The following is a 23090-nucleotide window of genomic DNA, read 5'->3' as shown; positions in this document are numbered from 1 at the left end:
AAAACACATTTCATACTGATTTCTATAAAAGGTATCTTTATTATAGAAGTGTAAGCTATATCTGTTTGTTTTTTTATTATAACAAATTCAAAATTCTCTTATAAGGACTAGATGAAATCTGTATTATTAAATCATTAGCTAAATGAAGGTTCAAATAGAAAGTAAATATCAATTTATATGATACTGAAACCAAATAGTTCTTTTAATAAAAGATAACACGCTGAAAATTATTGAGTATTTGCAAATCTCAAAAATCTATTGGTGAATTTGGCTCAACTTTTAAAATTATAACATCCATATCAAATCATAAAAGCAGACAAAAATTAAAGCCAAACCTATCGGCCAATTTTTTTTTGATATTTTGATTTTTGAGGTATACTTTTAAAAGTGGATTTAAAGCACTGATGAAAAAACATTAACTTCTGTCGTTATGATTATTGATTTAGACAATAATGATTTTAATCTTTGATTATCAAAACACTAAAGTCATCTTTTTAACATTTGCTTGGTAGCATTAACTCAAGTCTAAAGTACTATTTTATGTGGCACTCTTAGAATTTTTGTATTCATTGTACACGCTGAAATAGTACCATTAAAGTTATGGCGGACTTTCAAAAAATAGTTTGGTCACCTTTCATTTTTTCAAGAATGTTAGAGTACATCTACATTAAAAAATCGGATTCGAATTGCGATACTGCATCAAATTGTTGCACATCTGATAAGGATCTCAAAAGAGTAAAGTTAATTTTTTTGTGTTTTTTTAAGTTTTGGGTCTTAGTAAAACATAGGGTTGTTAAAAATATCAAAAATTAGCGTTTTGAAGACACCATGGTGTCTTATAATTTTCCCTTCCTTATTGGCGTGTAGAAATAAATGCGCCAATAGATTGAAGAAGAAGAATTGTTTTTCTCTTAATGAACTTTAATCCTTTTGATATAAGAATATTAAAAACATTAATATAATTTCGATTTCGGAAATTAAATTTCCAAATTTTTTGTCGATTTCGGAAATAACAGGATCCCGCATCCAGCACGCAACAACAAAACACAAAACACACTTTTTGGTTCTTTCATCGTTTTAATCGTAATTTATGTAATACATGATTTGAATAAATTTTTAAAAAATAGAACCTATATTAGATCCTTTTCAAAGATTCTTGCAAATCATCAAAAATAATTGTATTTTAAAAAACGATCAAAATATCCTTTCATTATTTTAAACTTAAATTAGTTTTTATGATTGACTAAAGCAATCATATTTATTCATCATTAAATAAACAAAAAAATAATATTTGAGAGTTATTTCAAAAAAAACTCATTGAATTTATTAATTTGTCTCAATTTCAGTATTATAAATTTTTATAATTTCAATATTTTGAAATACACTTTTTAATATTTCAATATTTATGATATTTCAATGTATTAAGTGTCTCAAATTGAGCTTCTCAAATATAAGTTGGCCTATTCAAATAATAAAATTAAATAATATTTAAAATAATAAATAAAAGTGATTGAGGTCATAGCAAAACGGCTGTTTCAGTCATTAATTCTTAAAAATAAAAAGGGTAAAAACTAAATAAAATGGGTAAATTCAATAGTGTCTGTGCTATCGTTCAATTTGAAGGTGTCTTTTGAAACCGCAAGACACATTGAATTTTTGAATAGTGTATTATGGTTTGACAGACACCAATGAAAAAAATAAAATGATATTTATTTTAAATATATAAGATCCTTATATAAAATATAAATATTTTATCGTTTTATTTTCTTGTTTTAGAAATGTTTTTTATTGAAAAATCAATAAAACTAACTCCAAAATAAAATTTTTGATTTAAAGACACTATGATGACACCAGGCAAATCTTCCAAGACACCTATCGTCGGGAATCTAACAACCCTAGTAAAACACCATCTTGAGCAATATTTTTGGGATGACGATAGGTCTTATTTGGCCTTACAGTGGACCCTTAAAAAATGATTTTTGAAATTTTTTTGGAAAAATAGAATGTCATATTTTTATGTTTTATTGCTATTTTTTACGAAATCAATAAAATATTTGTTAATTTGGCTGAGATTATAAATAAAATCTTTCTAAATCTTACAATTGATTGCTAAAATCTGTTTTATGTATTAATTGGCATTGAGATTCGTTATAAAAGAATGCGAATTATTTTGTATGAGTAAACGTATTTTGTAAAATTTCAAATTCTCTTCTCTCATTACTTACCTTAGATCTCTCAGCTTTTAGCTCTCAGATTTCGCTCATAGAACTCAGGTTTTAGTTATGTACTCATAGATGTATCATTACTGCCCGCAGATCTCTCATTACTACCTTACTAACCAGATCTTAACTCTCCGACCTTACTAACCAGATCTTAACTCTCATTACTACCTTACTAACCAGATCTTAACTCTCCGACCTTACTAACCAGATCTTAACTCTCCGACCTTACTAACCAGATCTTAACTCTCCGACCTTACTAACCAGATCTTAACTCTCCGACCTTACTCATCAGATATCTAATTATTTACATATGATATCTCACATCTCACTCAAGTCTCATTACTTACCCTATCTTTTTAACCTTTTATGATAATTACTGAAATAACTAAATCCTTTTTTTAGTTTAATTCTGATATTAAATTTTTAAAATCTCTTTAATTTTTTGAACTACGCCTTTAATTTGTAATTGCCGATTTCACAGATTTGAACCATTTAATAAAATAACATTATTCAACTTAATCATATCAAACATGGTAGTTTGATTTTCAGATCTACATTTTAAAAACCTCTTTATTATCTTGAGTTATACTTATATTATATAATACCTGAGTTCATAACTGAAAACTCTTAATTAGAGTACAATATTCAACTTAATCATAACAAGATTTGTTGAATTTCAAATTTGATTTATATCTTCCATCACTTAAAACTCTCACAGCTTACAATATAAGCTAAAAAGTATATTTTCATAGTAATAAAATTAATTATTAAATTTTTTACTTTTTCCTTTCCAAAACTAGAAAAAAGGAAGGGAAAAGGGAAAAAGAAGAAAGAAAAGAGAAAAAGAAAAAAAAGAGAAAAGAAGAAAAAATAATAATGAGCATATTATATAATTGTGGTCATAGGCCGAGTGGCGTGGAAAGGGTGGAGCCCGAAGGGCGACATCCTTTCCACGCCACGAGGCCCGATTTTTGGCCACTTTTTTGATTTTGGCCGCGTGCCAGCTCCTGGCACGCGGCCCGCAAAATTGTGCCAGTTTGTACAACCCTACACGTTCATACAAACATTGCTCACAAGAATGCATAGAAGCTATATTCAAAATTTGGGGGCATTTGGCCTGTATCAAGGGTAGTCAGCATACCTCTATGAGGGTCATGAAATAAATGTCAGACGCCCATATACAATTCAAAATTGAATGGTTTACATTGTGACGCCTTCATGACGCCTCCCCCAAACGAACCCTAAAATGTTTATAAACAACTAACAACTTTCTGATCCCATTTCTCATTTTAATATAAAATTTCTCTATTTTGGTGATTGAAGACCTAGAAATGCATAGAACATTTTAAGATTTTTTGTCAGAACTTCATAATTGATTTCAAACTTTTTTATTCAGTTGTATATATAATGGTTAATAACTATTCTATAGAAATTATCGAAAAACCGGAAGTAAAAAACAATGTTTATTCATATTCTAAATTAACAGCATCCTTTCTTCTCTTTATTTTCAGCTGGCTGGTCTACTCTAACACTCTCCATATGTTCCATCTTATCTTTATTAGCAAGGTAAATTGTTGCTATATGTTGAGTAATAAGAGCAGTATTCTGTCCAGTCTTTGCAGATGTAAAGAATATTGTGTATCCATTGGATTTAGCCCATTTCTTTGCATCATCTTCGGATATTGCTAACGGGATTGCATCAGTTTTGTTTCCTACAATAACTATTATGATATTCTCACTAGAGTTTTCACGAATCTGATGAAGCCACATATCAACATTCTTGAAAGAGTTTGGATCTTCCATTGAAAATACAACAACAGCAGCAATAGCGCCTTTATAGTATATTGGTATAATATTACGATACATTTCTTGTCCTGCAGTATCCCAAAACTGGAATGATATTACTTTTCCATCAACTTCTACGTCTATTGGATTAACTCCTGCACCAATTGTAGGAACAGTTTGATCGAGGAATGTACCACTCTTAATACGATGTATTAAACTAGTTTTCCCTACACCAGAATCACCAACTGCGATAATTCTTGGTGAAAGTTCTTCGTCGTTCATTGTAAAAAAATTTGTCAATAGCTAATCCAGCGGAAATTCAATCAATAAAAAACTAGCAACATATATGTTTAACTAATGATAAATAGTATGGATTTTATAAAATAATATTTCAGATCCGATAGATCGAAATTAATGCCATTATTGAGGAATTAGCTTTGCTCTTATTGCAATGGTTTTCAATATGTGTTGATGATGTAAATAACGAACATCAAAATCAGAGCAATATTTTTCTATTCAAACAAAAATTAATAAATTTAAAGTGATCGAAAAAAGGATATAAGGATAACAGGTTTAATAGATAGTCTTCTCTAGCATCATCTTACGTTATCCATGAAACCAGTGGCCTCTTGAAGTGGCTATCTATGTATTTATGATAATAGGATGATATTTCGTATAAATTTGCAAGGTCATACTTCTTTCATCTCCTATTTCACTTCTTTCACCTGTCACATGCACTCTTGTTCGCATGTCTACACATTTAACTGTCCTTACTACAATTCAATACATTTTTTCTTCAAAATGCATGCATCTTACAAACATTCTTAGATTTTCGGGTAAAGCTTTACTGGATAAGCATGATGTGTAGATATAGAGATGAAGACCCAAATATCAACGATATGAGAAGTTTGGTCGATAAAAATATCCTTCCAAAATGACTAGTCTCACTTTGAACACCAATAAAACTACCGGCACAGGTATTGGTGGTGGCTTGGGTAAAACTACCGGTACAGGTCTTGGTGGTGGACTCGGCGGCCTTGGTAAAAAAGATGCCCAACCAATTGAGATTCCACCAGAACTTAAAGGAAAAACAGTCAAACAAGTTCTCGAACAATTCGAAAAGCAATTAGAAGAGCAAGTCAGACAATTCCAAAATCAAGCAAGACAAGTTGCAAGATGGGATCGAGAAATTTTTGAGTGTTTATCACTTATGCAACATCTTGAGTCACAAATTAATACAGTTGAAGGAGCGCAAAAGGAACTCGCTCAAACAACAAAAAGTTTATTAGATGAACAAACAGAATTCATCAAGACTTTAACAGATGAAAAAGAAAAGATCCAAATCCCAGAATCTGCTGATCAGCGTCAAAGACTGTACCATTTAGCATTCGAACTTAGCAATAACTTCATATCCATGGAAAATAATCTTAAAAGCATCGTAGAACAAACAGATAAATCATCAACAGAGAGTACAACCGAAGTTGGAAAGATCGAACAGATCGCCAACTGCCATTTGGACGCAATGAGGTGGATTGAACACCAGACTTCATCTCTTGAAGAGAAGCTTGATGCTCTCACTAAGAAATTACAGACAATTCAGTGAAGTACTTGATTTGTCATTACTTCTGTTTTGAAATTTTAATTATTTTTAATTTATATTAATATTCAAATTTATTGAAATAAAAATACAATTTAGAACGATTAGAACTGATTTTTCATAATTTTTACAACAATTTTTTAAAATCCAAAAATTATCAAAGATTCGTTTTAAAACTACTTTAATTCTATGATAAAACAAAAATAGCACTTTATCTTTTACTCTAAAACAAAAATAATAAAACATTTATTCGGGATATTTTTTGCCTTGATTTTCCAGGCAGCGTTTTGCAAAATCTCTAATTGCCATCAGCGTAGGAAGCTTTAAAAATCCTAAATCTAATGTTTGGTTTGTATATATACTTTTGAGTTCAGGTTGTTTTTCGTAAATAATTCTTAGTATTTCTTGGGATGTTTCCTCGCTGTTCAGCATTTCTAAAGCAATCTTTAAACATTGCAATTCGTGTTCAGATATTTCTAAAATTTCGATTTTTGGAAGGGACATCATGAATGCTTCATGTATATTCTTGTGTATTTTCGATGGAGATGCTTGTACAAGCTTTTCCATCTTGATTCGTAAGCGAAATACTTCTGCAATCCAAGAACTTTTACTATTTGAACAAAATACTCTCCTTTCGCGCTCAAATTGGCGTCTCATTTCTCTTGCAGCAATACCCATATCAGATCCAGACCCGTTATATCTTTCTGCATTTGCCCAAACAATTTCAACGTCTTGCATCCATGAATATAAGTTATTATATTGATTTCCTTCTAGCCTTTTCTTAATTGTATTCAAGTCTTGTGGGTTCTTCACGTAATCTGTGTAATCAACATCAGCATCAACTCCAGGAACAACTTCGAACTTAAAATAGTTGCTAATTGGATGAGCCAATAGGTTATCCATTATTTGGATAGCCTGTGCTCTCATCACATCATTCATATTATGGTTCTTATTTATTGATATTTTTGGAGAAAATAATTATAGAAATAAAAAGTGACGTTTTCCATATATTTTTGAATTTTTTAGCAAATGGCTCACTATATATCATCAATACAATGGCCAGAATCATCAATTATTAAGATTCAAACTTCAGATGGCTTCCCAATGATACTTCACAAGCCATTTTTGAAGCATCGTTGGCTACTTTACAATAAACAGCCAGAATTAGCTTTACAGACTGCCCAATCATTAACAAAAGATGAACTTCAAGCACTCCTTTTATTCATTTATAGTAACCTTCCCGCAAAACTTTCTTACGTTAAAATATTTCAACAATGTGGTTTAACAAACACAGCAAGCTTACAAGATTCGACATTTACAGAAGATATGAGGCAAATGATGAATGATACTGAAACATTTGATTTTAAATTGAACGCAGCAGAAGAAGGAAAATTTGTTCTTTGTCATCGTCCTGTTCTTGCTGCTAGATCTAAATATTTCAAGGCATTATTCATTTCCCATTCACTCGAAAACGAAACATCCGAATGGAGATGCGCAAAACCAATTCCTTTCAAAACTTTACAGTTTTTCGTTGAATATCTTTACACAGGACAAATCAACGCACCAGAAATCATGCACATAATCCCTCTATGCTGGCTCGTAAGGTATTTGAGGCTTTCAAACGAAACAGAAATTGAAAATATTGTAATTTCCAACTTGTCACGCGAATTATGCGATGATAATGTAGAAGAAATATCAAAGATAGCAGAGGAGTGGAACATTCGATGCGTTAAAGGACTTGTTGAAAAACATCAATCAACTCATTAAAAATAAACTGTAAGATTTTAGTTCTGTATCATTATTTCTCTTTGTTTCTTGTTGCTTCACTTTATTACAAATGTATTGAATAAACTTAACAATTTATTTCGGTATTTCATTGTTTCTTATGTTTTCCCGGCCATTTATAGTATCAATCATTAATTTTAGCATCTTTCTAATATAATGTTTCTATATCATGACATGATTAATCAATATAATTGAATTATTCATATCATTAGCCAATTATTGCTGAGTTATATAAAATTCGATTGTCTTGAAGCTGGATTTCATATTAATGGATTCAATGCTATTTAAATTAAGATTAATAAAATGTATTTTATTTTTTAATGTCAATCATCTTGAACAATCAGTCATCTCTGCTAATTTACACAAGTTATAAACCAATTTATTGTGCATTGTGAAATCCAGGATTAAATATCTTTGGTCGAATCAACAAATGTATATTATAGGATTTATCTGATAGATTACATATAAAATAGTGTTTTATGGTTCAAACACCTATATATTGGATTTATTATTATATAGTGTAAAAAATGCTTTCTATCCTTTGTATTTTAAGTTCGTCTTCAGTTATAGCTTTTGACTTAGGAACTACTAACATGAAGACAGGAGTATTCAGAGCAGGAAGAAGTATCGAAATTGTTTTAAATGAACAATCAAAAAGAAAAACACCAGCAATGGTCTCATTCGAACCACAAATTCCTATTACAGTCGAAAATGTTAGAAATATAAGTCGAAGAGTCGGCATTTCAGCCAATCCTGTTTTAATTCGAAATTCTTCATCTGTTATTCGTCAAATTACTGAAGTTATTGGCAAGCAATGGTCGCCAGAACTCCAAGCATATCTTAACGAGCGATATCTTGACTTTGTTATGAACAAAGACACAGTAAATGGAATAGAACCTGAAATTGCTTTGGCAATGCTTTTCGAACAAGCAGTGCAACATGCAAAGGTCCAATTACAACAGGATAACATACAAGATGCTGTTGTTGCTGTTCCTGGATTTTTCACAGATTCTCAAAAGAAAAAAGTTTCAGCAGCAATTAAACTTGCTGGGCTGAAATTAACAAAGATAATCGATGAGAAAACAGCTCTTTCACTTCAATACGCTATAGACAAGCACGATACTTTCGTTTCTAAGCCAAAATACGTTGCAATCATAGATTTCGGAGCATCAAGTCTTACTTTGAGCTCATTCAAGTTCCATACAAAAGTCAACCCACAAGCGCGTGGAAATAACAAGAAAGTTCCAATAATTGAAGATTTGGATTATTCTTGGTCAGATATTGGCGGTTTTGACTTTGATATACAAATTGCTCGTTATCTAAAAGATAAATACCAACTTCCTCAAGTCGATCAGACGCTTCTTGCTGATGCAGAGCGAATTAAACTCGCATTAACACTTACAGACAACGCAAACGTTTCTGTTGACTCATTACAACGTAGAATCATCTTTACTAAGGACGAATTCCTTGAAATTTGTGGTCCTCTTCTTGAAAAAATTGAAAAAATTATTTTCGATTTCAAACAAAGACAAAAGGTTCCTCTTGACTCCGTTGAGATTGTTGGTGGCTCTAATCGTATTCCTGCTGTTCTCAAGATCATCAACAAAGTTTTTGGAATGGAAATTTCAAGATCTTTGAATTCTGACGAAGCAATTGTTTGTGGAGCCACATTTACAGCTACATCGATATCAGGATCATTTAGAACCTCAGATGTAGTCCATCAGTACCTTTTACCATATAATTTAACAATTATAATTGGAAATCGCAGAATTCAGTTCGTTCCTAAGAAGAATATCGAGAAACAGACTGTTAAACTCGATCCACAAGACGATGACGAGTTTTCTATCGAATATGATGGAAATCTCAGCCCAGGAACTGAAAAATTGATCGGAAAATGGAAATTTGAGAAGGTAGAGGCCAAAAGTGAAGCAAGAATTCTGTTCAATTTGGCCTTTACTAAGTCATCCCGTATAAAAATTTCTAATGCAATAATTGCAACGAAAAATGGCGAAAAAGTTGAGAAGAAACAACTACAATTGACAAGGATTTTCCCTGAGAAATCATCTAAGCTTCGTTTTGATGATGCCAAACGTTTGATGTCCGCATTTACAGCAAATGATATCAGATTATCTAAAATTGCTGAAGCGAGGAACTCATATGAGACCGCATTATACAATGCCAGAGAGAACCTCCAATCGGATGAAACATGGTCTGTTATTGTTTCTGAAGAAGAAAAGAAGAAATTAACAGATCATATCAAAAATGCGGTTTCATGGATTGATTCTGGTGCACAAGCAGAGACATCCGATGAAATCACACAGAGAAGAGCCGAACTTGATCAGATAATTGTTCCAATTCAAGATAGAGTCAGTGAATTTAAATTACTTCCTATTGCCGTCAACAAACTCGAAGCAATTGCTAAAGATGTGAATACATCAGTCAATAAAGTATGGCCATTGCAAGGACTTGGCGCTCCAAGAATTTTAAGAAATTCTCTTTTAGAATCAATGAATGAAGCATTCGAAGCTGTTGAAGAAATAAGAGAAGCTCAAAAGAATAAGAAACCATGGGAAGAACAGCCTGCAAAAACAACAGAAATCGAATTAAGAATCAGAAAATTGCAAGATCAGTTTGAAAATGTTAAGAACAACCTTAAACAAGAATCTGAGTTATCCGATGATGATGTTGCGTCTGATAACGAATTGTAATTTATTATTTTTAAAATGTATTAAATTTTATTTTCTTTGATATAGTTTTTTAATAGGGTAATATTGCTAATCAGTTGATCTATGGTGTATATCATGCGCTTTTGTTTCTATTATATATTTCAATCGGAAAAATATTACAGAAATCTTGAAATCCAATGCATATTTAATGTGTTTCATAGATAAAATGTACACAGTTTTAGATCAACTATCCATTTTAGTCAAGGGCAAATCCATTGCATCGAGAAACTTTGATGTATGAAATATTTTTGAAAAATCAAGCATATTCATTATGGTCCCCTTTTACATCATGAATTATGGATAAAACCAAAAAGAAAAGAGAAAAAGACAAAACAATGCAAGAATGAATTTCTCTGAATCAAAATTATAGAATGCGAACATGTATCTGGTCCTATATCATTTAGTATAATATAATAAGACTAAAAATGGTCATTTATCTATCTTTCTATTTGTAAAACAAATTTATTTAAAACGTGCTCCAAATAGTGTATATGAAAATGGAGTTGTACGATTGTTTTCTGCAAGTATTCAAATTTTAAAAATTGAAAACCATTGCAAATTGAATTAACTGCGAAATCTTTAAAAGAACGATCCGACTAATTAACAATTTTAGCAATAATATTTTATTTGTATCGTTTATAACTTTTCATTTTTTGTGAAATGTTTCAATTTCTTCATCGTTTTTTTAGTTTACTTCATTTCTTGAATATATTGTATATAAGCATAAATATATCTATATTAACTCTAATTGAGAATCGTTCAATTTTTGCTCATAAATTTTTTTTCGATGGCGGAGACTTCCATTTTCCCTATTCCTCAGGATGTTAGGAAAATGTTCATAGAGGAGTCTAGGCCAAAAGAAGAGAAGAAATCTAAAAACAGCGAATCCTTTCAAGAGTCGATTTCGCAATTCATACAATTTGTAAGTCACAATAAAGAATCAAGTTACGGGATTTTAAGTATTTGTGAGAAGTTCAGATTTCAGCGTCGTAGATTTTATGACGTAGTCAACGTTTTAGAAGCGTTAGGTGCCATAAATCGGATAAACACAGATTCGTTCACATGGCTTGGTATGGACAAGATAATAACCACAATAGACCAAAAAATTAAAGATAATTCCATAGATGACCCTTCATCAACATTAGATTCGCTATTCCCCCAAGAAAACAAGATAACAATTAGCCGATTAACCATTAGATTCATAATGTGCTTTATTGCACTCAGAAAGCAATCACTTAGTATCCAAATTGTTGCGAAATTTTTATCTCGTTCCAATAAAAGGTTCAAGACGACTCTTTGCAAGCTGTACCAAGTCGTTTACATACTTATTAACGTAGGTATCTTCGAAAAGAGGACTATTCCTTCAGAAGTTACTCTTGCGGATGTCTATTACTCACATTGGTGCCAAAATCCAATTTCAGGGATTCAACAGCTTGCAAACCTTGATAAGGAAGCACCAGAATTCATAATTCAAAGGAGGACGGTATTTTATACTTATCTCCCAACCAGAACAAGCACTTATTTATCAGATTCTGATTAATCTGGTGGGTGCTTGATGGATTAGTTTTTTATGTAAAATGGTTTTAATAATTCGATATTTTTAACAAAATTTATTTTTTTCAATCATTTTGAGTTGCTGTTACAGCAATTTATTGACTTATTCTTTAATTATAAAAATTTGAAACAAATTAACTTTCCACCATATACTCGAGAAATAGGTGAGAATGTTTTCTATAACTGCACTGAATTAATAGGAGTTTTGAGCCTTCCAAATATTGAAATAATAGGACATGGAGCTTTCAATCAATGTGAAAAACTAAAAGGAATAATAGACTTTCCAAAATTAAAAACAATAGGATCTTTTGCATTCAGTTTTTGCTACGAGATAACTAAGTTTATTAGCATTGGTACTGTCAAAAATATCACTGACTGTGCTTTCCAATGCTGTAGCAATATGACAGGAAGATTTGATACTTTAGATGTTGAAGCAATTGGGAGCGGGGTCTTTAATCAATGTGAAAAGATGACTGGAGTTTTGAACTGTTTAAAGATAGCTATTCTAACAAGGAACTCATTTGCAAGCAGTGGTATTGAAAGATTGATAAACTCTGAGAAAATAGAAAAAATTGAATCTACTGCATTACAAAGTACAAATATACTTACAAAAATTGATGATTTAAGCAGTCTAACTACCATTGGAATGGGTGCTTTTTATTATAGTGGAATTCAAGAAATATTTCACTTAGATAAATTGACAGCAATAGGTAATTATGCATTCTCTAAATGTTCTAATTTGCAAGGAACATTTAATCTTAGTTCTGTTTCATCAATTGGTCGTGGTTCCTTTAATGATTGTCCTTCTTTGTGAGGAATTCTTGATTTGCGAAGCACGACTTCTATTGGAGAAAAGGCCTTTTTTAATGATACAAAAATAAGCAGTGTCATAATACCAAACTCTGATGTTACTATTGGTGCAAATGCATTTGATTCTAAAGTAAATTTGACACTTTTATATCCATTAAATTTAAATAAAGAAATTATTTCAAACTATTCAAATAGAGATTTCATTGTCTATTACATAGGCGAATCGGGCGTATCATCTGATTACGATCTAGATTCTATAATATATAAGTATGCTAAAAGAATATATGTTTTATGCAATTATTCATCAAAAACATTTTTCGGACAAAGTGTTACATTGATGTGTCCATCTAAGAATAAAGCTGCAATTAGATCTAATATTGTTAAGAGTATATTTATGGCACTATTCGTGACAAATAAAAAATAGAATAAATAATTAGAGTCATATGATAGACACTATTAGATTATTTCCATCTTATTTGTAAATAAAACATATTAATCAATTAAATATATAATATATAGTAAATTATTCAAAATTCAATCTAATTTACATTTTTTATTGATGTGTGTAAAGTTTCCCTAATAGTTCTAAGTGAACTAACACATATTGTATCCTGGAGACGACTAATCTAACCAAAATAGAAATATTTTATGGAATTAAAACCTTGGCCGCTATTAATGAATTATCGGCGATACTAAGATGTGATAATAGCATTCAAGCGTATGTGGTTGATTAATATAAAGGAAAAATAAAATCAAATTTACGGTAAGTTGATATATATGATTAAAATGATATAAAGCGCATTTTATACAAAAAGTCTGGATAATTCCCTATTTTTCTGGCGAATATTCGTAGTATTTAAGGCTCCACGTTCATGCATTCAATTTTGAGAGGGCATTCAATTAAGATTTTGCCTAAAAACACACGTGTAGCCTCATAGGTTTGGTTTTGGAATGAACAGACACCTGATCCATCATCTGCATGATGAGATGGATCTATTGGTAGCACTCAAATTGAATAAATAACTAATTTGAAAAAACTTGGTTTTTTTCGTCCAAAATCAATTTTGGAAAAAATTGACATATTTACATCGGTGAGAAAAATTTTTAAATTCTGATTGCAGCATGACTAATCGCAATATTAGGAGAAACTAATTATCACATTCTTTTTCATTTTTATGAAAGATACAAAATCTCAAAACCCATCCACGCGCATAAAAAATTGAAATATCCTTTATAAGACAAGGATTCCAGAGAAACAAAAGTTTCACAAATCTGAGAAGTAGATTGCCAATTTCCTAAAAAAAACTTGAATTTTGCATTTATAAATATTAATATATTATTTGTATAATATCAAAATTGTAATGATGAGTTCAGTTTTTGATTTGAATGAACTAGAAAATTTCTTGATTTCGATTATCTTCATTCATGGGTTGATATGAAATAGATAATATTTTAAAATATATGAAGATTGTATTTTACTGATTTTTTATTAGTATAGGCAATATAATCTCAAAATACTAATATATTCGAAAATCAAGAACTTTTGTATATAAATCATGCGAGTGAACGGATAGAAAATAATAGTAGTCCACACTGTTTCTTCACATTCACAAAAAAACAGCCCTTGGGGTGGGGGCGCGATCAAATACTTGAAAATTAATTTTGGAGTCCATAAGTGCATAGTATAATGGTTAGAATTCCCTATAATAAATCTTGTTTTGAAGTTCATTTGCTAAGGATGTCAATTTGGAAGAAAAGTGAGAAAATTCCTAAAATTCTAAAAATGAATTTTCCAAACGTACTTTTTAATCTCATTTTTTTGATTTTGAAAAAAATTTGGAGAGAAGAACTCTTCGTTTTTGAATTTTATCACGATGGTTTTAAAGTATATTAGACACATGTATTGGTATTACTATTTTTGTATATTTTGAGAGAAAATCCCTAAAAAGTGAGAAAATCTAAGACGGTTTGAGAAAATATATAAACTATTGAAAATTTGAATTAAACTTCTAATTTGGAAAAAAGAAATTTGGAAAGAAGAAAATTCAAAAATCGAGATTTAGACTCAGCATCAAATGGAGAACAAAATGTTTCTTCATATGAAGGAAAAAAATTTTCTTGAGAAGAAATAGAGTTTTTAAAATTTTATTGTATGTAATGAAATAAACAAATATTAAAATTATTTTTTGATAACAAGAAAATTCCCAACAGAAAATATTTGAGACAAAGAAAAAAGAAAATTGAAAAAATATTACTCTCCTTTAGATTTCATGAGATTTTCAATTTATTTTCATAAAATTGACAATTTTATACGTTTAGATGAAAATAAGTGATTTTGCTTGAAATAAAAATTATTGTTTATTTACAGCTATCAAATAGATTTTTGCTATTTTGATTAAAATTTGTTAATCAAATTAATAATTTTTTTCTAAATATCTTAAATATCTGGATCACTCACTGATACGATGAATTAAACGATAAAAATAATACAAACTCAACTAAGTTTCCTGTCTTTCATTCAAAAAATATTATGCAATTTAAATTAAATTGTTTATTCAAAGATAAAACAAAGATAAAGTAATTATAATTATCATATACTTTATGAATAACTCTCTAATTGGATAAGATTTTCGTACAAATATTTTTATTAATATCGATAAGAATATGTTTACCTACTATCACCATATGTCGATAAACGAGAGTAGAGTGATTTTTATCATCGAAACTTTTTAAAAGCTGTAAGCAGGAAGTAATAATCTTGTTTTTTCTGAGTTAGTTGTAGAACTATTGATGCCCGAGTTATCATTGTGATGCAGAAGGATATCAATGTACTGACTGAAGGATATGAATTGAATTGAATTTTATTGAATTTCAATTTGATCAAAATTTGTTGAAATGATATGAATGTGTCAACTTCTGTATCATTCTCCTTCACTCCTTCCTTATTCTTTCGAGAACGAAGCTAGCTCAGCTTTCGCTGAGCGAATTGACACTTTTCATGCCCTAAACGTACATACTCTCAAATTTATCGAAAAAATTAATACCACCTAAACTAGTATATTCTTATTTTAAATATGATATTATCCTTATATTCCACACTAAAATTCATTTAAATCAACTTTTAAAAAAAGTTCGAATCCTGCGCGTCTCACTTTTTAAATTTTCCAAATGGAAAATTATATTCTCCTAAAGTGAAAACAATTTTCCAAATTGACTTCCTTACATTTGCCGAACACAAAATTTTTTTTCGAAATCGAAATTATTTCAAAAAAATATATCTTATTTTTTGCTTTTTAAGATAGTCATTATACACAAAATATTAGTAAACTATTTTTATTTGAATTACTAAAACTTTCAATTTTTTTATTCTCTGATATAGACTCTCATTTGATGCATTATGAAATATATATGATTTTCTTCTGCTGTTAGTTATATTACAATGAATACTTAATCATCTACCAAAGCTGACTCAATAATTTTAGTGTATTTCAATTTTCACTACTACAAATACTGTCTTAAGAACTATTGAAACTTTCCCATGCTTTTACCCAGCATAATGTAAAAATATATCCTTTTATACGAATTATAAAATTTGAAATATCGAATTTGATAAATTCATACCTACATTATGAAATATTTAGTAATTCATTATACAAATACATCTTTGGAGTTTCATAAACCCCTTTTTTATGCTGTTGAAGCTATAGTTTCATTTGGTCATACTCCGATCCCTTGGCTTTGGGTATTCACGGAGTTATGGGCCATTAAAAAAAAGGAGGATTACGGCCCTCTCAATTTATGAACGTGGAGCCTTAAATGATGAAAATTTCAAATATGCTAACATGCATATCGGATATGTCTTATTTAATTGTATCGAAGCAGGTTAAGCGGAAGATCATTAGATTCAAGATTTTCAAGAAAAAAAAAAATATGATAAGAAGATAAGCGAAGTCTGGCGAAATAAATTATGTCAACAAAATCGTACCTTCTCTATGAATGAAATATCAAGCAATATATTAGCATATAACATAGCATTACCCATATTATTGCTCAAGATTGGTAAGTTTCAAAACATTTGAGATATGCTGCGACGAAATTTTTGATAATTGCCGAGCTTGAAGTTTGGCATCGCTGTAGTTCTCTAATTTGCTTTAGTTTTAGAAAATCAATTGAACGAATGCGCAAATACTGTGATAAATTCCATAAATTTCTTCTCACACTTTAATAGTAGTAAGATATCTATTCAATGGTTGATAATGATTAAAAAAATTGTTAGATTGCACTTTTTTTCGTAAATCTTCGGGTATTCAATATTTGAATACATTCAATTTCAAAACAACGACATTTTTACTGAAAATAGTATACACAAGTAGTACAAAGATTTCAAAATTCTAATAAACCAACTTTTAAAAACAACGAAAATGCACATTATTTTGTTACAGATATGGTATCGTAACAGTTCTGTATACATTTCTTCTTTATTTTATCGCCAGATCAAAATAATCTATTAAGTAATTTATGTCATTCAAAATATCGCTTCCAACTGAACCTCAACGTAGAAAAACCCGAACTTGGTCCTCACAAGAGGATCAACGGCTGATCCAGGCCGTTGGCAAGTTCGGGATTGATAATTGGTCCCACGTAGCAAATTACGTTGGAAATGGCCGTACCAGAGCACAATGTGCGCAAAGATGGAATCGTGGCCTTGATCCCCGCATCTCGAGGGATCAGTGGACACCAGAAGAAGAAAATAAATTAATGGAGCTCGTAGAATGTCAACAGATTAAAGGTTGGACCCACATTGCTAACGAAATGGGCAATAGAAGTGACGTCCAATGCAGATATCATTATCTCCAAATGAAAAAGGAAGGAAAGGTACCATTCAGTCAACAAAAACCTGATTCTTTGCCGATGCAATTTGAATCAGGTCCACATTCATTAGATTCGAACATGAAATTCGCATTTTCGCCAGAACCATTCATACCAAAGATCCCGGTCGTCAGCTTGCCTCCGGCGTCGTTTAAACATTTACCGAAAACTAATAGCAATCCGCTCGAACAATTTTCGAACCCTATGGACAATATGAGTCCGGGACAAGTGAAAGTTCCAACTCATATTCAATTTAATATCCCTCCACCAACATATAATAGCTCAGATGTAACCGATGCTGATATCCCAGATGTTGAGCCCTCGCCATCATCTGAAAGCAACCCAGACTTCACAATTAAGTTACCTGAACTTGACTCATCTATTTATATGTTGTGGTAATTCAAAAATTATTGTTTCTTTTTTTTTATATCAACTATATGCGATTTTCTATGAACCCCACATTATTATGAAGTGATCATCATGCTTTATGATAAATGTATGAATAAATGTTAATTTCATGTATCATTTTTTTTAGAATTATTTCTTCCGACTTGAAAAAAAAAGTCAACATTATTGTAAAGTAACTATATGATAGCAATAATAACTACGCATTCATAATATTGGTAATAAACCTTTAATTGTTTCAATCATATTGATAATTTCGGCATTAGTTGTTTTATTTTAGTATTCCTGTAATACATTACTATGGTTTTGAGGTTTGTCGATATATAAATGATGGAACTTACACAAAATATACGCAGGATAATATCTGAGGTAAAATCTCATTTATGTTTCATATACGCTATACATAGCTGCATAAAAAAAAAAAAAAAAAAAAAAAGGTAATGGGGCTTCCAGGGGCTGCGCCCCTTCTAGCCCTGAAGATGATTATTATAAATGAAGTTCTTATATATACGGGTCTTCCAGGAGCTTTTCACAAATTATATATGTTTTCATGTTTTGTCACTTTCCTGTCACTTTTCAGGTAAAAACATTTTTATTATTATATATAAATGAATTTTACAAAACCACCGTTACCGTTCTTTGGAAATAAGAGTAAATGTAAAGATATTATATTGAGAGAACTTAAGAAACTACCGAATGGTCTAACATTTGTAGATTTGTTCGGTGGAAGTTTCTATATATCCCATTTGTGCCATACAATATTCCCAGACTCAAAGATTATATGCAATGACTTCGACAACTATATGGACCGTCTCAAACATATTCCAGACACAAACAATATATTGAAAGAGTTAAAAGAAAAGATACCTATAGGTAAGATGGAACGTATACCATTAGATAAGAAAAATATTGTGAGAGAGGTTTTGAAAAAAGCAGAATATATAGACTGGGAGTTAGTATACATATCATGTGTACGGAGACACTGCGTTCCACCGTACCCATTATATGTGAATTTGACACTTTACAAAACCGCTAACGTATATTTTACAACACAAACGACTTCACTAATGAAAAATAAACGTTCTCACTAACGTTCCCACTAATGTTCTCACTTACAAAAGTATTGCAACTCTTCCCATTGCTGTGCTTCACACAATAGTTCATATTCTTCAGTATCGCTGCTGTCGCTCCAATCGTCAGAGTCAAAATCACTGTCAAAATAAATGTTAGTAAGTTTTGACAAAGCTAATGAAACACGTTTACCGTTTGTATCGTATGCTTGTATAAACTTTCCATTATGTTTGTAGTCATAAACGCTCAAACTAACTTTACCCTTTCTCCCTCGTATCTGATAGAATGTATTTTCACGAGGAACGAAGAACAAATTCTTGAACTCATGACCGTTGTAGTTTGTTATCTCAATAGTTTTCGTCATTTACATCCAAATAAAATAAAAATAAAATAAAAAATAAAATAAAAAAATAAATGATATCACCACTCCCACACGTATGAAAACATAGCGCAAAAATAAATTTAGGTGAAGTGGTGAGATCTCACCTGTTTTTTCACCTCTTTTTTCACCCTGTTGAATTCATTGTTTTATAACTCTCTTCCTTTCTCCAACTCTTCTAACTTCTTCTTAAGTTCAGCAATGTTGTCCTCATGAAGTTTAATCTTCCTTAATATACCTTCTCTATCTAATGGTTGCTTTATCTTTCTAAACTGAACTCTACCATCCTTCATATATGATGTAAAACCTTCTGGAATAGTTCTGATTTAATGTATTCTACCAAAACTTTTGTTTCATTGCTTCAGTGACTTTAGTCGTCATTTCAATCAAATAAAAATTATAATATTAAATAAATATAACGTTATTTTTTCAGTAAGGAAACGCAGGAGTTTTACGATTTATTTGAGGAGTAGGTTCTGGTTTAAATGTTGGAGTCGGTTTAGGAGTTGACTTTTGAACAGGAGTTTGTACTTCCATAGGTTCAGGAGTCATTGAAGGCGTTGGAGTTTGTTTAACTTCAGCTACTTCAGTATTATTTACAACATTTGCTTTATTTCTTTTCAACATCATAACTGCTCCTGCTGTAGCTAGCAAACCTAGTGGGAGACCATATCTTATATAAGGACTTGACCAAATGCTATTTTTGACAGGAGCTGGTGGAACACCTAACCTTGGTGAGACTGCTCTTTGCCATTGTGCAGCTCGTAAGAAATATTCAATAGGTGCTCCATAATCGTTTGGTAAAGTTTGTTTCATAGATGGTGAAGGTTCACGAGAGCTTGATGAAGAACTCATTTATAAGCTTTAAAAATAAACGTTCATCCTTTATTCCTCACTGTCGTCAGTTGCTAAGTTATAGTCATCTAATCTTATTATGGGGATGCCATTAGCACGCACCTGAATGGCAAAGCAACAATCCCTCATAAATCCAATAAGTGGCTTTGGTACATTTTCAGTTGCTAGTTCAATAGGTCCTTTAACAGACAATTTGTATGTTATTGGAGCAGTAGATGTTTGACCTTGCTGGAAGCAAAAGTCCACTTCAGTTGGAAAACCACATAAGAAATGTGTGTTGTCATAGCTATCCCATTTATGTTCCACACTACCATCATCCACCAATGACCTCATAACATCTTCATTAAATCCTATCATATCATTGTTTGTATTGCAAGCGTTCGCAACCATTTCATAAAATACAGGTCCATATGATTTTTCAGGTTCTGCAGGCATATTTCCATAAGCTCCCATGGAAAGCTGAAGATATTTAAACTTAGGGTTCTCAAAATTAACATAATAGTTGTCTTTCTTTCTAAATAGTGCCCAAATACTTTTAACATTAATAGGCGTATAAGCTGCTGTAAATGTTGCACTTGAACTATCTGTATTCTTTGAGAATGAACCGTCCATAGGAATCCAATCCATAACTTTAACAGGAAAACATAAAGCCTCGTTTGTATAATGTTCTACAAGTTCTGTATAAATGTTAGGGTCTAAAGAGAATGACTTTGGATGAATGAAACATTCATTAAAATCCATCTTTGTTCGAAATAGTTGCTGGGTTACAGTTGTAATAGTAACTGTTCCACTAGCTTCTACTGCCTTCGTTATCATAGTGAATGGTTCATTCCATGGAACAAATTTATTTGTCGGTGGATTTGAATCTGAAGCAAATGCAACTTTAAGAGTTGGATTGAAAGCAATGATATCATTTACAGATATAGATGTGCATTGTAAGGCGTCGCTACTGAACTTTACTTTAAGCTGAATGTTTCCTGCAAAAGCTGGAATAAATCGAATAGCTTCTAATGGAAGGAATCTTCTAACAGGAATTCTTAAACGAAGCTTAAAATCAAATGATTTTCCTGCTGTAATTGGACCGCTAACAATTTGTCCTGTTCTGCATGTTCCCGAATGACTCCATACATCTTCATGTCGAGTCTTTGAGAAAACATCTACTTTCTTTATTTGTTCGGTAGTTTGTGAGTTTGAAGTTATATATGCTTCTTCTCTTGCGTTGTCTTGAGAATATACGATACGACCATTTGCAAGGATTTGATATCCAGCAACTGCATAGAAAGCGTCATCGAAACCAATCCAAAATCCTGGTGGGTTTGTTTTATTGGAACCTGAACCAATTTCTTTATCTACAATAAATTGACCTTCCATTTTATACGTAATGAATGTATTGTAAAGGTCCAACATATTTTCACCAGGAGGTGAGAGATTGAATGTTACCCATGTGTTATCTTTAGCAGTTCCAGGTTGTGATGGAATCTTTGCGTCAGAATATTTTCTATTAGTGTCACCAATTTGAACTGCATTGTCTATGATATCGAAATATGAGCGAATCTGATGAATATGCTCTGCTGGAGTAAATTCGTTTAACTGTTCGTTCTGCATGTATTTACTTCGGATAAAAATATCTATTTACTTCATTATTCTCACTCTTCTTCTTGGCATTCGTGGTGGAAGTTGTTTCTTGACATTTTCAATGAACTGTACATTCTCTTTTGTCTCAACTTCTTTCACTGGCGGGTCAGGATTCTTTGACTCGGTTTGTTTTTCAATGAAATTCACAAACTTTGCAATAAGCTCTTGGTTCGTTATTGAAAGTACATCTGGCTTCTTTTCTTCTTGTTCTATTGACTTTTCAGTTTGAATAGAAGGCTTAACATGGGCTTCACCCTTGCCATACACCTTAATGTTGTCGCTTTCTGCATTCGCTAATGGAACCTTTCTTTTTCTTACGTATATTTTACCATCTTTACTCTGACTTACGTAATAGAAAGGATGTTGTATTCCTCTTGCGTCATTTAATATAATAGACTCTCGCTCTGATTTTGACAAGCTCATTTTACACCGGTTAAAGTTTTAATTTTGTTTTTTATCTGCAGTCAAATGACTCAGACAAGCCCTACGGACAAGACCCAAGGGGTCATAGATGTTGAAGCATTGAAGAAAGAAATTCGTGAGCAAATTTTATCCGAACTGAAGGAACAAAAACAAGAACAAAAGCCAGAGAGACCAAAGAGAAAACTTAGTGAAAAACAACTTGCTGCATTAGCTGCTGGAAGACAAAAGAACCCACGTTTGCTGGCGAAGAAAGCTAGAGAAGAAGCTGAAGCAAAAGCTAAAGAAGCTGAAGCAAAGAAAGAGTAAATGGTTTATTTTTATCCGAATTAAATGTATAGACAAATACCTTTAACTGTTGCGTTCAGTAGTGAAAACCCTGACGTCAAAATAAAGGGGAACAGAGTAACGTTTAAGTTTCCAACAGACTGGATTGTGAACATTAATGAAGAGAAGTACATTGGCATAACATCTATGTATATAACACGTGCTTTCAGAAAGGTTGACTTTATACTTCAAGTCGAGATAGAAAATGACGAACAGTCTTTAAGCGCCCAAAACATTCACATATACAAATACTTTAAAGACGATACAACATTGTTGCAATGTATGATTTCATTTAATGAGATGTTCGAGAAAAAGTTCAACATTGAAGTACAAACTTTACAACCTTTACGTGAGTTTCTTGCACAACTGAAGGAAGAATGTAGTCGGCCACAACTTATAGACTTTCATTATGAATTTAATGAAAATGAAGATGGAACTCATGACTGTCAATTCATTGTATTCTCACCATTCAATGAAGTCGCTAAAGAGAAAGAAAATCCATTACGTATAAGATTTCAAATCTCTGAACCAAATGATGACTTCAAAAATGTTTTCAATTATTATGCAATGCTTCCGAGGAAAAATGAATTTTCAAAGATTGTAACACCTGGCATTTGGGATCGAAAGCAAGCTATATTATATTCAAACTT

General features: G+C 31.3%; 12 protein-coding genes and 1 pseudogene across 13 annotated transcripts, besides 2 other annotated features; 7 read left to right on the top strand and 6 right to left on the bottom strand.

Annotated features, from left to right (window-relative positions):
* Window positions 1-635: part of a mobile genetic element that runs on past the window's edge.
* Window positions 636-3665: 3030 nt separating this feature from the next.
* TVAGG3_0393790 (GTPase protein) lies at window positions 3666-4319 on the bottom strand (the record flags this gene model as incomplete). The annotated part of the gene is made up of 1 exon (XM_001304006.2): window positions 3702-4289. One exon carries the CDS (start codon window positions 4287-4289, stop codon window positions 3702-3704), a length of 588 nt encoding a protein of 195 aa, XP_001304007.1.
* Window positions 4320-4941: 622 nt separating this feature from the next.
* TVAGG3_0393780 (structural constituent of nuclear pore) lies at window positions 4942-5708 on the top strand (the record flags this gene model as incomplete). Its single annotated transcript, XM_001304005.2, has 1 exon — window positions 4942-5610. The coding sequence occupies one exon, from the start codon at window positions 4942-4944 to the stop codon at window positions 5608-5610; it is 669 nt and encodes a 222-aa protein (XP_001304006.1).
* An 83-nt stretch (window positions 5709-5791) lies between these two features.
* Window positions 5792-6572, bottom strand: TVAGG3_0393770 (bromodomain family; the record flags this gene model as incomplete). Its single annotated transcript, XM_001304004.1, has 1 exon — window positions 5851-6543. One exon carries the CDS (start codon window positions 6541-6543, stop codon window positions 5851-5853), a length of 693 nt encoding a protein of 230 aa, XP_001304005.1.
* Window positions 6573-6620: 48 nt separating this feature from the next.
* TVAGG3_0393760 (Potassium Channel Kv1.1, Chain A domain-containing protein) lies at window positions 6621-7385 on the top strand (the record flags this gene model as incomplete). The annotated part of the gene is made up of 1 exon (XM_001304003.1): window positions 6634-7371. One exon carries the CDS (start codon window positions 6634-6636, stop codon window positions 7369-7371), a length of 738 nt encoding a protein of 245 aa, XP_001304004.1.
* A 531-nt stretch (window positions 7386-7916) lies between these two features.
* On the top strand, window positions 7917-10097 carry TVAGG3_0393750 (ATP binding; the record flags this gene model as incomplete). Its single annotated transcript, XM_001304002.1, has 1 exon — window positions 7917-10097. One exon carries the CDS (start codon window positions 7917-7919, stop codon window positions 10095-10097), a length of 2181 nt encoding a protein of 726 aa, XP_001304003.1.
* An 805-nt stretch (window positions 10098-10902) lies between these two features.
* TVAGG3_0393740 (E2F TDP 2 family) lies at window positions 10903-11655 on the top strand (the record flags this gene model as incomplete). Its single annotated transcript, XM_001304001.1, has 1 exon — window positions 10903-11655. The coding sequence occupies one exon, from the start codon at window positions 10903-10905 to the stop codon at window positions 11653-11655; it is 753 nt and encodes a 250-aa protein (XP_001304002.1).
* Window positions 11656-12138: 483 nt separating this feature from the next.
* On the top strand, window positions 12139-12483 carry TVAGG3_0393730 (ribonuclease inhibitor domain-containing protein; the record flags this gene model as incomplete). Its single annotated transcript, XM_001304000.1, has 1 exon — window positions 12139-12483. The coding sequence occupies one exon, from the start codon at window positions 12139-12141 to the stop codon at window positions 12481-12483; it is 345 nt and encodes a 114-aa protein (XP_001304001.1).
* Window positions 12484-15898: 3415 nt separating this feature from the next.
* On the top strand, window positions 15899-18003 carry TVAGG3_0393720 (RNA polymerase II transcription regulator recruiting protein; the record flags this gene model as incomplete). The annotated part of the gene is made up of 1 exon (XM_001303999.2): window positions 16998-17747. The coding sequence occupies one exon, from the start codon at window positions 16998-17000 to the stop codon at window positions 17745-17747; it is 750 nt and encodes a 249-aa protein (XP_001304000.1).
* A 701-nt stretch (window positions 18004-18704) lies between these two features.
* Window positions 18705-23090: part of a mobile genetic element that runs on past the window's edge.
* On the bottom strand, window positions 19633-20058 carry TVAGG3_0393710 (uncharacterized protein; the record flags this gene model as incomplete). Its single annotated transcript, XM_001303997.1, has 1 exon — window positions 19633-20058. One exon carries the CDS (start codon window positions 20056-20058, stop codon window positions 19633-19635), a length of 426 nt encoding a protein of 141 aa, XP_001303998.1.
* Window positions 20089-20874, bottom strand: TVAGG3_0393700 (uncharacterized protein; the record flags this gene model as incomplete). The annotated part of the gene is made up of 1 exon (XM_051232413.1): window positions 20089-20874. The coding sequence occupies one exon, from the start codon at window positions 20872-20874 to the stop codon at window positions 20089-20091; it is 786 nt and encodes a 261-aa protein (XP_051102143.1).
* TVAGG3_0393690 (uncharacterized protein) lies at window positions 21347-21672 on the bottom strand (the record flags this gene model as incomplete). The annotated part of the gene is made up of 1 exon (XM_051232412.1): window positions 21347-21672. A coding segment is annotated over one exon (326 nt), but the record flags the coding sequence as incomplete, so codon positions are not given.
* Window positions 21694-21983, bottom strand: TVAGG3_0393680 (annotated as a pseudogene). Its single transcript has one exon. A coding segment is annotated over exon 1 (290 nt).
* Window positions 22162-22422, top strand: TVAGG3_0393670 (uncharacterized protein; the record flags this gene model as incomplete). Its single annotated transcript, XM_051232411.1, has 1 exon — window positions 22162-22422. One exon carries the CDS (start codon window positions 22162-22164, stop codon window positions 22420-22422), a length of 261 nt encoding a protein of 86 aa, XP_051102141.1.

Source organism: Trichomonas vaginalis, chromosome V (genome assembly GCF_026262505.1).
Source record: "Trichomonas vaginalis G3 chromosome V, whole genome shotgun sequence".
Lineage (NCBI taxonomy): Eukaryota > Parabasalia > Trichomonadida > Trichomonadidae > Trichomonas > Trichomonas vaginalis.
The sequence above is the reverse complement of the archived record's forward strand: the minus strand, read 5'-3'. Positions and strand labels throughout refer to the sequence as shown.